This window comes from Sorex araneus, chromosome X, assembly GCF_027595985.1.
Source record: "Sorex araneus isolate mSorAra2 chromosome X, mSorAra2.pri, whole genome shotgun sequence".
NCBI classification, from domain to species: domain Eukaryota; kingdom Metazoa; phylum Chordata; class Mammalia; order Eulipotyphla; family Soricidae; genus Sorex; species Sorex araneus.
This window is the reverse complement of record NC_073313.1, coordinates 53,288,749-53,304,759: the sequence shown is the minus strand read 5'-3', so window position 1 is coordinate 53,304,759 and position 16,011 is coordinate 53,288,749. Positions and strand designations below refer to the sequence as shown.

Here is a 16,011-nt window from a genome sequence, read left to right as displayed (position 1 = left end):
AGTCATCTAAATATTGGCGCAAGATAGTAAGTACAGTGTGTAATGTGTTTTCCTTGCATGTGGCTGACCCAGCTTTAATTCCTGGCATCCCATATGGTACCCTGAGCCACACCTAGAGTGATCCCTGAGAACAGAGTCAGAAGCAATCCCTGAGCATCACCCGGTCTGGCCCCACCCCCAAAAAATAACCAAAAAGTTAATCTAAATAGAAAGTTAAAGCAAACATGTTACAATTAGCAGATGGCATAAATATAAATAGATTATAAAATAAATATAAAGAGTATAAAAATCCTTAAAAATCCTTTGGAAAAAAACTAGTAAAATTGCAAATTCAATTATATTTTCATTATAAAATAAATTCAGTAAAGTTGCAGGATTCAAAATCACCATGCAAAGAATCAGTGACATTTCTATAAAAGCATAGCAATGAATTAGAAAGAGAAATTTAAAAAATAATCCTAGGGCCTCAGGATGTAGATCAGAGGTAGACTACATATCTTGTCTGAGGCCCTGGGATTTAGTCCATTGCACCCCACCACAACGGTGAGTGTAATTCACAGAAATATTATGAATGCGATTCTTGGCATACAATAAAGTCTGTGATTCCTGGGATCATAACAAAGTAAGAAACTCCCTATATCATAACTAAGTATTTAATCCCCAGAATCAAAAATATTACTCCCAGAATCACCACCACCACAACAACAAAAAGAGGAACCTGAAAGATAGTGCAGTGGTTAGGATGCATGCCTTGCATAAGGCTCACTTGGGTTTGATCCCTGATACTGCATGGTCTCATAAGCATCTCTACATATGGTCCTGGAAGCGCCTGAACATGGTTGGATTTTCCTGTTACTTCAGGGTCCAAGCAGCACCACATCCTCAGAGCTGCTACTGAACACTGGCCTGGTTGCTCAAGCATCTCTGTGAGTGGCCACCTGACCCTATGAGGACTGCTTGGGAGGTGGCACCTCTGAAAACAAAGAAAATAATCTTGCTTACAATTTCATTGAAAATATTATGATATCAATTAATAAATTGAACAAAATAGATGAAAGGACTGTACACTGCAACTTTAAGGAATTGATGAAAGAAAAGGGCTTTGTGCTTATCATGTGAGAAGCCCTGCTTTTTTTGTTTGTTTGTTTGGTTGGTTGGTTTTTATCCCTGACACCACATGGATCCAATAGCACCACCAAGTATGGCTTTGGTAGACCCTGAGCACTGTGAAGTTTGAGCATACCACTGTTGGACACTGGCACCAAATCTTCAGACCAAACAGAATCACCAGAATTGGTCTTAGGATTCCCTTGAGCGTACCGTTAGTTATGTCCCTTATATAAAGAAATTAGGAGGGCTTCCATTCAGTGCTCAGATTGCCCAGGAACCACTCTGTAAGCCTGAATCTGTAGACCTGATTATTCTGTACTCTGACCTGGTGATGTGGTCTTGCTTGGACCCGTGAAACAAGGGCCCAGGCCCACAACTACATCCAGTGTTGTTCAAAGGGCCATGTTGTGCCAGAGATAGAACTCAGGGCCTCTGGATATAAAAAATGTGCTCCAGCCCTTTGATATATCTCCATGGCATCATAAAAAATAAGAAAAAGATTAAAGAGGAAAATAAGAAATATAAAGTTACTCCATTCTTATAGATTGGAAGAACTCATATTTCTAAATGTCCTATTTTCCAATATAGATTCAGTGTGATCCCTGTCAAAATCCTAATAGTGAAAATTTTTAAAAATCCTATTATTTATATAGAACTTCAAAAGATATTAAGTATCCAAAACAGTCTTGACAGAGATCAAATCTGGAGGCATCACACTTCTAATAACAAAGTCATAATAATAAAAATAATATGGTAGTGGCATAAAAACTGATACATAGATCAACAGATCTGGTTAGAAAATGCAGAAATAATTACATGCACTTATGACAAGGGTGGAGGCAAGATGGCAGTATAGGAAGACCTGAGCTCATCATTTCCCACTGAAAAGAAAAGTGCCTTCCCTCTTACCATGAAATAAATGCTTACATATATGTGGAATTATTCCATCTGAATATGAACTGACTACTATCTGCATGACTCAGTTTCACCAAAGGACAAAAAGTATACATAAATAAGAATAGGAAAAGCACAGATGTAGTATTACTAAGAACTCCACCCAGTGTGGAGCCCTATAGTACAGCAGGATGAATCCTATAAACACTAAGGGACTCCCTGAAAAGCTGCAGTTTTTGATACTAAATTTGGCATTCCAAACCGAAATACCATCCCCCAAGTACCTAACTTTGAAAGTTAAAAATGGAGCATCAGCATCCCTCCATGGGAGCTAAGGGGTTCTAGGGAATAGGAAAATTCCTTTCAAATGGTCTACACATGAATTTGCTTTCCCTAGCTCTTAGAACAGAGCCACACTTAATTTTTTATTTTTATTGTATCACCGTATGATAGTTACAAACTTTCATGATTACGTTACAGTCATACAATGATCAAGCACCCATCCCTCCACCAGTGCACATTTTCCACCACCATTGTTCCCAGTGTCCCTTCCTCCACCTCCACCCTATCCCATCTCCTGCTTCTGTGACAAGCACATTCCTTCTTATTCTTTCTCTAATTTGGGTCATTATGATTTGCAATACAGGTACTAAGAGGTCATCCATCATATTTGGTTCTTAGGCTACTTTCAGCACACATCTCCCATTCTGAGTGATCTCTCCAACCATCATTTATTTAGTGGTCCCTTCTCCATCCCAACTGCCTTTTCCACCAGCACGTGAGGCAGGCTTCCAAACCATGGAGTGATCCTTCTGGCCCTTATCTCTACTGTTCTTGAGTGTTATTCTCATAGTATCCTACTTTATATCCCACAAATGAGTGCAGTCATTCTATGTATGTCTCTCTATTTCTGATTCATTTTACTTAGCATGATACTCTGCATGTCCATCCACTTATATATAAATTTCATGATTTCATCTCTTCTTACAGCCACATAGTATTTCATTGTGTAGACATACCAAAGTTTCTTTAACCACTCATTGGGGCACTGGGTTTTTTCCCAGATTCTGGCTATTGTGAACAGTGTTTGAATAAACATACAAATGCTGATGTCAATTCTAATGTGTTTTTTCATCTCCTGGATATATTCCCAGGAGTGGTATTGCTGAGTCATATTGGAGCTCAAATTCTAGTGTTTGGAGGAATGTCCATATTGTTTCCAAAAAGGTTGGACCAGTCAGCATTCCCACCAACAATGAATGAGAGTCCCTTTCTCCCTGCATCCACACCAGCACTGATTGCTCTTGTTCTTATTGATGTGTGCCAGATTCTGTGCTGTAAAATGATAGCTAATTGTTGTTTTGATCTGCATCTCCCTGATAATTTGCGAGGTAGAGAATTTTTTCATGTGCCTTTTTAAAAGCTTTTTGGGTCACACCCGACAATGCTCAGGGGTTACTCCTGGTTTGAACTCAGGAATTACTCCTGGCGGTGCTCGGGGGACCATATGGGATGCTGGGAATCAAACCCAGGTTGGCTGCATGCAAGGCAAATGCCCTATCTGCTGTACTATCGCTCCAGTCTCTCATGTGCCTTTTGGCCATTTGAATTTCTTTTTGGAGGTAATTTCTGTTCATTTCTTCTCCCCATTTTTGATGGGATTGGAGTTATTTTTCTTATAAATTTCTCACCAGTGTCTTGTATATCTTGGATATTAAGCCCCTATCTGATGGATCTTAGGTAAATATTTCTGCCCATTCTGTGGGCTCTTTCTATATTTTATCACTATTTCTTTTGACGTTCAAAACTTTCTTAGTTTAAGGTAGTCCCATTTGTTTACATTTGTTTCCACTTGCTTGGTCATTGGTGTTTCATCCTTAAAGACACCTTTAGCTTCAATATCATGGAGGGTTCTCCTTACATTTTTCTCCAGGTACCTATGGGTTCAGGTCTGATATTGAGGTCTTTAATCCATTTTGATCTGACTCATGTGCTTGGTGTTATACAGAGGTCTGAGTTTATCCTTTTGCATGTAGCTGTCCAGTTTTCTCAGTGCCACTTGTTGAAGAGGCTTTCCTTGTTCTGCTTCATATTTCTTGTTCCTTTATCAAAGATTAAGTGATCATATACTTGAAAGGCTGTGTCATAATATTCAACTCAGTTCCATTGGTAACAGAGGCACACTTTAAAAACTGCAGAGACTATTCATGAATGAGATTCATTTGCTAAGTTTGAAGCAACTCTTGAAGGAGTAGGGTTTGGTTGTAACTCTTCAACAGGAGGTGCTAGTGAGTGCCATTTCTTTTTGCTCTTATTCCTCCCCCATGTTGATGAATTAGGTATATTTGTGGAGGTGACCCTCTGCTGAATTTCTGGAACCAACATAAAATAGTAGAAACTAAGGCTAGATGCCACAGTCTAAAAGTAACTGCAGGCATGCCACACTCTCTAGCATATTCACCTGGGATCCTTATTTCCTTGGGCAAGTCTTGCCAGCTAGGCTGTTAAAATTTGTACATACACTGCTCTCCTACATTTGTACACAGTACAAACTTTGGACACAGGTGGTACACACAGATAATGCCCCCTTCATTTCCAGGCTTTGCAAACTTGGTTGTGGCAGGGTGGGGGTGACATTCCTAAGTTTATGAGTAATACCGGGTTAGAAACCAAAGAGATAATTATCAGCAGGCCATCCCCAGGGAAATGAGGTAAATGAGGTAGCTGTTTTAACTAATTCAGAGAATCCAAGCTGGGACAAAATCAGGAAGCAGAGGAATATATCTCAATAAGGAACAACAAAATACCTTGGAAAGATACCTTAATGAAATAATGTACCTGAGAGAGATGGGGAGTTAAGGCAATGGTCATAAGGATGTTCATCAAATTCAGAACTATGGATGAATAAATAAGATCTCTAATATGGATAGGGATTATTTCTTTTTCTAGCCAATATTCCTCCTTTCTCTCTGTTATTATGATTAAATGCAGTTTGTTCCTTTATTTTATTTTTTAAATTTTGTTCTTTATTTTTCTTTTTTTTTTTAAATTTTGTAGCATTTGGGGATTTGAGGTCACACCTGGCAGTTCTCAGGACTTACTCCTGGGTCTGCACTCAGGAATCACTCTGGGCAAAGTTCAAGGAACCATACATGGTGCCTGAGATCAAATCCAGGTCTTCATATAAGGCATGTGGCCATAGGACTATGGTTCTGGTTCCATTTCCTTATCTTTATTGATAATTTTGTGTATTTACATATATGTATACATATACATATCACTGTATCACTGTATCACTGTCATCGCGTTGCTCATCGATTTGCTCAAGCGGGCACCGGCAACGTATTCATTGTGAAACTTGTTACTATTTTTGGCATACCAAATACGCCATGGGTAGCTTGCCAGGCTCCACAGTGGGCGAGATACTCTTGGTAGCTTGTCGGGCTCTCCGAGAGAGACGGAGGAATCGAACCCAGGTCGGCCACGTGCAAGGCAAACGCCTATCTTCTATCACTCTGGTGCCCCTTTTAGCTCCTTGAGCATCAATAATATTGTGTTTTTAAAGAAAATATCCCTTGGGCATTTTAGAAAGTTATATGTTCGAAGACTTTACTGGGCTTTTGTCCATGTCAATCAAAGTACCTGAATTCCTCCCTTTTTCCTACATGAGGGCTAAAAGTGGTGATCTGAATTTGAGATGGCCTGAGCAATTATTAGGGCTTTATACTGCAGTACTAATTTGGTGCCTGTGTCTCTGACTTGTGTGAAGCTAGATGAGGGCTGGGGATTTGTACTTACTGGTGCCCTGAAGCTACAAAAGCACTGTGGTCTAGCAAGCCTGGTCTCTGATTCACAGTTTATAGTTCCTAGAATCTGGTAGCTGATATGAAGACAAAGTCCTGCTCTTTTGAGTAGCAACATGAAGATTGTGGGCACATGTACTCAATGACATCTATTTAACCAGTGGATCCTCATACATTCTTAAACAGGGTGTTATATTTGCTAGTACCAGTTTGGAGATGTCTGCTCCCATCCATGGCTTGATAGGCAAGTCTCACATCTTGGATATGTGTTCCTATTTGCAGCCCCTACCGATGGCTGCTCACAACCACACCTTGGAGCAACCTCAGACTATCTGTCCTGAATCTGCAGTTTGTAGCATTTTTCTAATTTACCAGGGGGTAGTTACAAAACTAAGCAGATAAAAAAAATTGAGCTTGATGCCTCTCACTGGCTATTAATTACATTGCCCCCATCTTGCAGAAATTTTACTTAGTTCTGAGCCAGCATCTGCTGCAAACTTGTCATGTTACTTAAGTGTCTGTCAGCTGGTGCTCAGGTCTGGCATGACTAACCCCAGCTGCCATCTAAAGCTACCTGTATTGGGTTCTGCCATTTCCAGCTTTTTTCTGACTTAGTTTATTCAGATACAGAAATTCAAACTCTGTAAAATCTTTGCACTCAGCACCTAGCCTCTGCTTTATGATAGCATTTAAAGTTTGATGCCTGCTTGTTGGTCCTTTTCTCTTTTAGTCTCTGTCTTGCACCTCCCCTCCTCTGGAAAAGACTTTCTAGCTCTGAACTTGTCCACAATTCCATGTTCCACATCACCACAACCCCCTCAGATTATTTCTGTGTTCTTCAGTAGATTTTCTTGGTAAGGTCCCTTGCAACACGCTATGTCTAACCAAATTTTGTCTTCCTAATGCAGCAAAAGGAATCTCAAAACGTTACTCTTTGTGGGGCTGGAGCGATAGCACGGCGGGTAGGGCGTTTGCCTTGCACGCGGCCGACCCGGGTTCGATCCTCGGCATCCCATATGGTCCTCCAAGCACCGCCAGGAGTAATTCCTGAGTGCAAAGCCAGGAGTAACCCCTGAGCATCGCTGGGTGTGACCCAAAAAGCAAAAAAAAAAACACGTTACTCTTTGTATTATCTTTTATATGACCACTTTGTAGGAAATATCGGTCTCAATTAGTAATCAAAATTAGTTTCAAATAGTAATTAGGTTAGATAGGCCTAATACAGAACATTCTATCCAATATCAGCAAAATACATATTCTTTTTTTTTAATTTTTATTGAGTCACCATGTGGAAAGTTACAAAGTTTTCAGGTTTAAATCTCAGTTATACAATGCTCGAATACCCATCTCTTCACCAGTGCTCATATTCCACCACCAAGAATCCCAGTATAGCTCCACCCCACCCCCTCACACCCCTAACCCCCACGCCCCTAGCCCCCCCACCCCAAGCACCCCCCCGCCTGTGTAACTAATAAATTTCACTTTACTTTCACTTTGATTGCATACAATATTTCAACAAAACTCACTATTATTGTTTGGAGAGTCTCTCCCCTAAAGTCAGACCTGCTGAAAAGGAAGCATTAGATAATTTGTTTTCCATTGCTGAGGATGAAGAGGTATGAGGTCGAGTGACCACACTTATCGGCCTCTCAGTTTTGGGTTTCTGTAATTTAGTATTTTAGTAACTAAGTCCAGAGAAATATCTGCCAGAAGCTGCATCGTTGCCAACTTGTACTTCTCAGTTCCATTATATTCCACATATGAGTGCAATCTTTCTATGTCTGTCTCTTTCTTTCAGACTCATTTCACTCAACATGATACTTTCCATGTTGATCCATTTATATGCAAATTTCATGACTTCATGTTTTCTGACAGCTACATAGTATTCCATTGTGTAGATGTACCAGAGTTTCTTTAACCAGTCATCTGTTTTGGGGCACTCTGGTTTTTTCCAGATTCTGGCTATTGTAAACAGTGCTGCAATGAACATAGAAATACATATGCCATCTCTACTATACCGTTTTGCCTCTCCGGGATATATTCCCAGGAGTGGTATTGCTGGGTCAAATGGAAGCTCAATTTCTAATTTTTTGAGAATCGTCCATATTGTTTTCCAAAAGGGCTGAACCAGTCGGCATTCCCACCAGCAGTGAAGAAGAGTCCCTTTCTCCCCGCATCCACGCCAACACCGGTTGCTTTTGTTTTTTGGGATGTGGGCCAGTCTCTGTGGTGTGAGATGATATCTCATGGTTGTTTTGATCTGCATTTCCCTGATGATTAGTGATGTGGAACATTTTCTCATGTGCCTCTGAGCCATTCGGATTTCTTCTTTAGGAAAGCTTCTGTTCATTTCATCACCCCATTTTTTGATCGGGTTGGCAGTTTTCTTCTTGTGGAGTTCAACCAGTGCATTGTATATCCTTGTTATCAACCCTTTATTGGATGGGTACTGCATAAATATCCTTTCCCATTCTGTAGATTGTCTTTGTACTTTGGTCACTGTTTCTCTTGAGGTGCAGAAGCTTCTTAGTTTGAGATAGTCCCATTCATTTATCTCTGTTTTCACTTGCTTGGCCAGTGGCGTGTCAGCTTTGAAGATACCTTTGGCTTCAATGTCCTGGAGGGTTTTGCCGACCTTGTCTTCAATGTACCTTAGGGATTCTGGTCTGATGTTGAGGTCCTTAATCCATTTTGATCTGACTTTTGTACATGGTGATAGGTGGAGGTCTAAGCCCATTTTTTTGCATGTAGCTGTCCAGTTTCAGCGAAATACATATTCTTATCAAGTGCATGTAAATATTATTAAGTACATATCATATGTTGGGACATAAAACAGATATTATTAATTTTAAGAATGCTGAAATAATATCAGGTATCTTTTCTGACCATATGATATAAGTTATATATCAAACCCAAGAATAGAGCTAGAAATATCACAAATATGTGGATACTAAGCATCATGCTACTGAACAAATATTTGGTTAATGGATAATCAACGGATAATTTTTAAAAGTAGCCAGGAACTAAGAAATAAAAGTGAGAATACTGCACAACAAAATCTGAATATTCAGTAAAATATGCAGTAGAACGCATGTTTATAGTAATAAAGCTTCATGTTAAGAAACAAAAAAATTCACAGCTTGCATCCAAAGAAATTAGAAAAAAATAAGAACAAAGCCCTAAGTGAGTAGAAGAAAAAAATCACAGCAGAAATAAATGAAATAAATATGATAATAAAAATAGAAAAAAATCAAGGCCTATTTCTCTGAAAATGATCATCAAATTGGCAAACTCACTAAAAATAAAATAAATAAATAAATAAATAAATAAATAAAAAACAAAAAAAATCAGGTGAATGAATAGAAGTACACAGAAATACTAAGGGGAAACCAGGGATTTGAATCAACGGTATAACACCTTTCTTGAAAGTATGAGGACACAGTTTGATTCAGTCCAACCCTATATGCATAGTCCAGTGGCAGAGCCACTGTGAACCGTGGTGCCACAACAATGTGTGTAATCTCTTGTACCACAACTGAGAGTACACAAGCACCATAAGTAAAGTATGAGGACCCTAGCAACCACAGAAACCAAAAAATGTATGGAAGCACTGCAATCAAGCATGTGACACCTGATAGGCTCCACAACCAAGTGTCCCAGTACAACAATCACGTGTTACCCCTGGTTCTCGAAACAATGACAACAACTATTGGAAGGAAAAGAAGGAAAGAGATACTAAGGATAAAAAGGGACTAGTATGAACATCTATATTCCAAAAAAAAATATCACCAGACAAAATAGATACATTCATAGCATCATAAGCCTACAGAGAGTAAATAATAAAGAAGTAGAAAATCTTTTCAGATTTATCACTAGTTAAAGTGATTGAAATAGTAATAAAGAACATTCCTCAAACTTGAGACTCCAGGAAGAATCAGATGTAAATTCTACCAAAAAATCACACTCACATGTGGACTATAAAGATCACACTCACATGTGGACTATAAAGTAGTAGAATGGGACACTAACACCCAGGAGATAAGAACATGGAGGTCTGCCTCACAACTTGGAAACTGGCCTCACATGCTGGAGGGAAAGGCAGCAGAGACAGAGAAGGGAACACCTGGTAGATAATGTTGGGAGGACCCACTCAGGTTGAAAGCTGCGTACCAAAAGTAGACTATAGACCGAACATGATGCCCATTCAATACCTCTATTGCAAACTACAACATCCAACAGGAGAGAGAACAAAAGGGAATGCCCTGCTTCAGAGGCAGGATGGCGTGGTGGGTGTTGGAATAGGGGTGGTGGGAGGGATACTGGGATCATTGGTGGAGGAAAATGGGCACTGGTGGAGTGATGTAAACTGAATACAAACATGAAAGTTCATAAGTTTGTAACTGTACCCACAGTGATTCACTAATAATTTTTTTAAATGGTGCAAGAAAAATGGAACAGTCATTTGCAAAATAAATAAATAAACAAATAGATCACTATCTTACATCATATCACTTGCATTACTTGTCATCCCGTTGTTCGTCGACTTGTTCGAACAGGTGCCAGTAACGTCTCCATTAGTCCCTGTCATGTGCTAGTGTAGCCCAATGGTATCTGCTCGCTCCAGGAACATAAAGAGCCTCAAACCATTCGTTCCGGGTATTGATGAAGAAGTCTGACCATCTCGTGGATGGGCAGCCACACAGTCTTTTGACATCCCGTGGAATCCAGTCCGTAACAGATCTAGTCTAGCAGTTGTCTCTAAACCGCATTACATGTCTGGCCCATCTGATTTTCGACACCTGGCAAATGAGACAGCGTCCCTGATTCTTGATCGTGGATGGACATTAGAACTACAGATTCCTTCTCTCACTTGAGTGAAATGTGTTACTCCAACCATAGCTCTTTCGATTCCTCTTTGGGATAACCGAATAGCGTTCTCATCCTATTTTCACAGGGCCCAGTGCTCTGAGGTGTATGTTTGTGCAGGGAGAATGGTGGAGTTGAAAAGATGTGTCAGGAACCAGAGGTTCTTCATCCTCTTAACCACTTATTTGATGCTGTTGAATGTGTTCCACATTGCTCTCTTCTTCCTGCGCAGTTCAGGTGCCAGGTCATTTGTTATGTTGAGTTCTCCACCTAGGTACACATAACTGCTGCATTTGGAGATGTTCATTCGTTGAGGGCAAATGGAACATCAGGAACTAGTCCGTTTCTCATTAACATTGTCTTTGTGAGATTCAGCTTTAGTCCAACCTTTCCACACTCACGGTTGAAGTCAGCCAGCATTCATGCTGCTTGGCTGATATTTGGTGTTATGAGAACACTATCATCAGTGAAGCAGAGGTGGTGTAGTTGCCCACCGTCTATCTTCACTCCTATTTCTTCCCATTCCAGTCGTCGCATGATGTTCTTGAGGGTGGTACTGAAGAGTTTCGGTGAAATGGTTTCTCCCTGCCGAACTCCTCTCTTTATGTCAACGATCAGTTCTTTGTAGAATGGTGAGATCCCGGTGGTGAATCCGTAATACAACTCATTGAGGATCTTGATGTATTGAGCTTGATTGAACACCCTGTTTGGCCAGGGCTTCGATGACCGCTTTAGTCTCAACAGAATCAAATGCCTTCTTTAAATCAATGAACGTTAAACAAGTGGATATGGTCGATTGTGCTGAATCCTTACATATGATGTAAGAGGACCAGTAACAACAATGGGCCTCTTACAGCATATGTAAAAATCAATTCAACATTGAATAAAGACCTGAAACCATATATTTAAGATGAAATACAACATAATCTTATTTGGAACCAACTATAACACAAGTAAACAATGGCAAAAATAAATAAATGAGTAAAATAAGTACTTGAAAAGATGTGAAGAAAAGATACCTTTGTGCACTGTTGATGGAAATATAAATAAGTGAAGATACTATGAAAAATAATATGAAATTTCCTAAAACCTTAAAAATAGAATTACCAATTACCATATTATCCAGCAATTATATTTCTCACAAAACACTAACTCAAAAAGATATATATTCACTGAAGCATCATGTAATAATCAAGATATGTAAACAATCTGAGTGTTCATCAAAGAATAAATGTAATAAGAAAATATGATTTATTTTACATATATAGAGAGATTTGTGGTTTCCAGAGGCAGAGGAGGGAGAAATGAGTGAAAGGGCTTACAAGATACAAACTTCCATTGACAAGTCATTTAAATATGTAATATATAGCATGGTGACTGTAGCTAATAATTTTTTGTTGTGTATTTGAAAATTAAGGAAGTAGATGTTAAAAGTTTTCATCACAAGAAAAATTATAACTATGTATGTTTATGTATGTTAACTAGGCTTTTTGTAGTGATCATATCATAATATATACATATATCCATTCATGCTCTATATCTGAAATTAATGGTATATGCCTATTTTGTCGCAATAAAAAGAAAATTATACTCTGTTAGCTTCATTTTCATTAATTGTTTCATTAATCATTCTAGGTCCATGTTCTACAGAAATTATTTAGTTGTCCTGGTAGTAGTGCTTTTAGGTGTCAGAAATGCGGGCAAAATAGCCACTGGCAGGAAAGGCATCAGTGCTTCCGCTCTGTTACTTCCCAATTATTCAACCTTGGGCAAAACCCTTTACCTCTTTTTACTACCCTCCTATTAAAATGAGCTCACCCCATCCCCCCTACTGGTAACATTGGCAGTGGAGAATGGGCACTGGTGGATGGATGGGTACTGAATTATTGTATGAATGAAATGCAATCAACTAAAGTTTGTAAGTCTGTACCTGTATCTCACAGTGATTCATTAATATATATATATATATATATATATAAATACAATGATAATAAGTGAAACTTACTGTAAAAGATAGGGATTCTGGAGATGTAATATAATTTAAAGTTTCTGTATCGCCTATAACAAGTTCTGATATCTCTTGGATGATCATTGTGTCTCATTCTCCTTCTTGGGCTAAATAAATAAATTTTTTTAATATTAAAATGAGCTCAGTAATGTCTTCTGGACATACTGCTTTTTTTAAATGAGGATCGAAGCATAATAGTATGTTATCCAAATTAGCACTAATAATGCAAATTCATCATTCTGTAGGCCACTAAGATTGGGCCCCGGGATTGGTACACTCTCAGGTCCTATCATGGATATCTACTGAAAACTACCTTTGGAAAGTAGGGTTTAGAGACCACACTTGGGGATGGTGCAGATTGGAGGAAAGAGGATCTAGGTTGAGTCAGTGGGATATGTATGCACAGAAGTTAAGAAAGGAAGATTTGAATATGAGTAACTCAAATTTTGGAATTAGAACTCAAAACTAAACATTGTTTTTTCTTCTCTCCCCTATCTTCTCTCTCTTCCTCTATTTTCTGTTCTCTTGTCGTTACAGGTGCATGATGACTGCAGGCGGTGGTTTTCCAAGGAATGCAGCTGTGGGAGTCATCATCCATCCATCATCCCTCCCACAGCTATCAGCGACCCCAAAGGGGATGGTGAGTAACAAACTTTGTCTTCTGAAATACATTGGGGTGGTAGTTAAAGTGTAAAGATGTAGAAAATTACTGCTATTTAACTTAACTGTTCATGTGTAGAAACGGATAACTTTTCTCTTTAGACCTTCAAATAATGAATGCTAAAGTTATAGTATATGTGTAAATGAACATATTCTCTGTAGCCACTGTCACACTAGTTTTTGAATCATCAGAATTGATTTAAGAATTTTCATAGTTTCAAGGCACTAGAAAGAGCTGTATCAAGGAAGTACTCTATGTGAAGGCCTAGGTTATGTTGCTTTTAAAATAGAGACTAACATCAAGGTTATCACTAAATTTGAAAAAAACAATTATTTTCTCAATGAGCTTCTTTGATGCCTTGTCAATTTTTGGACACTTATTATTTATTGAGTACTCTATAAAATGACCTTAGACTTCATATATATGAAGCATTGGCAGAGCTTATGGTTACTGTAGACCCAGGATATTGATATAACAATTGACAGATTAAGGAAGAATACTTTAGGCACCATAAAGTGCTTAGAGATCAGGAAGTGTTAATAGGAACATTAAATGATTGAAACTCAATTATGATCAACTTTGAAATTTTATCTCATGATGATTCAATTAAAATAATTTTTATTTCACTAAATAACCATGAGACAAACAGTTATAAAGTTGTCCATGATTGGGTTTCAGTCAATGTTCCAAAACCCACGCCTTCACCAGTGTGCATTTTCCACCTCCAATGTCCCTAATTTCCCTCCTTCCACCCCCACCCCAAGTCTGCCTCTAAGGCAGACATTTTTTATTGAATCAAAGTAAGATACACTGTTACAAAGTTGTTCATGATTGGGTTTAAGTCATATAATATTTCAACACTAGTGTCTTTACCAGTACCCACTTACCTCCAATTACCCCGCCCCCCCCACATTTGTCTCTCACCCACCAGTCAGTCTGCCTAAGCAAGAGGCACTTTTTAATATATTTATGTTTATGCACTGTGACTTACAGTACTGTTGCTGACAGTTTTGTGCATAACACTTTACTACCTTTCAGAATCACCTCTTCCTCCAAATTAAATGCTTCTCACCACCATAGTTGTTGCTCCCCACCACCTCCACTCTATCCCAGAGCCCCCTCAGGTGGCATATTTTCCATCGTATATGAGTTATCATGATATTTGGTTCTGTTTTCTATGAGTATTTGCTATTTCTCCATTATGTTTCCTTATAACCCACATATAAGAAAGATCATTCTTTGTCAGTCTCTCTCCTTCTGACGTCACTCAGCATGACACAATTAGGTCTTTTCATATTGCAGCGAACTGCATGACTTTACCTTTTCTTATGGCCAACTAATGTTCCATTGTGTATATGTACCATAGATTCTTTATCCAGTCATCAATTCTTAGGCACTTGGGTTGTTTCTAGATGTTAACTATTATGTATAGTGGTGCAAGGAATATAGAAGTACAAATATATTTGCCCTATTTTGTTTTATGAATTCTTCTGAGGTGTTCTGAGGAGTGGGATTGCTGGGTCAAATGGAAATCCAATGCATAGATTTTTTAGGAATTCCATATTGTTTTATTCTTTTAATTTTTTTAATAATCCTGTCCCTAACCAGTGTACAGTTTTCACCACCAATGCTACCATTTTTCCTCCTGACCACCATCCCCACCGGCCTCTATGTTAGTCACTTTTCTTCTCTCTTTCTCTATTTTTGGGCCTTATGGTTGCAATACAGGTACTGAAAGGTTATCATGTATATCCCTTTACCTATTTTCAACACTTCCCAAAATGATTATTTCCAACTATTGTTATCATATTAGTCCCTTCTTTATTCTAACTGCCTTTTGGTCCCCAAACACTGTTGTTGGAAGTATCCAACCATTGGTCATTATGGTATGACAGGTAGTGCAAAGTTATCATATATAAATAACCCTTTAGTCCTTTATTGAGCACTAAATCCTAATCCAAAATGATCATTTCCAACTGGCATTGCCATGGTGGCCCCATCTCTGTCCTAACTCCCTCTCCCCCTTCCTTGTACAAGATGACAAACGTGGGAAAGTTCTCCTGGCCCTAATTTTTGTTTCATTTAAGTCTTTTGGGTCATAACCAGTAAAGATCAGGGGTTGCTCCTGGCTCTGCACTCAGGAGTTAACCTGGTGATGCTGCAGGAACACTTGGCATGATAGGGATAAAATCTGGGTTGGTCAAATGCAAGGCTAATGCCCTACTCACTGACCACTGGCCCTCATTTCTATTGACCATGTCTCATAAGGTGCATTAAAACAATTTTTTCATTTAATTTTTGAATTGGATCACTGTGTGATACAGTTACAAACTTTTTTTTTTAATTTTTAAAATTTTATTGAATCACTGTGAGATAATTATAAGCTTTCATGTTTGGGTTACAATCTCACAATTATCAAACACCCATCCTTCCACCAGTGCACATTCCTCACCACCAATATCCCTGGTATAACCCCCCTTTCCCACCATCCCCCTGCATCTATGGCAGACAACATTCCCCATACTCTCTCTCTACTTTTTGGCATTATAGCTTGCAACACAGACACTGAGAGGTCATCATGTTTGGCCCATTATCTACTTTCGGCATGCATATCCCATCGCAACTGGTTCCTCCAGCCATCATTTTCTTAGTGATTCCTTCTCTATTCC

General features: G+C 38.8%; 1 protein-coding gene across 1 annotated transcript in view; it reads left to right on the top strand.

The window, feature by feature from the left end:
• Positions 1-16,011, top strand: part of DGKK (diacylglycerol kinase kappa) — a 182,524-nt gene that overhangs the window by 113,054 nt on the left and 53,459 nt on the right. The window contains exon 9 of the mRNA XM_055121079.1: positions 13,219-13,321. Coding sequence (XP_054977054.1) covers positions 13,219-13,321 — 103 coding nt within the window. The remainder of the gene's footprint in view (positions 1-13,218; positions 13,322-16,011) is intronic.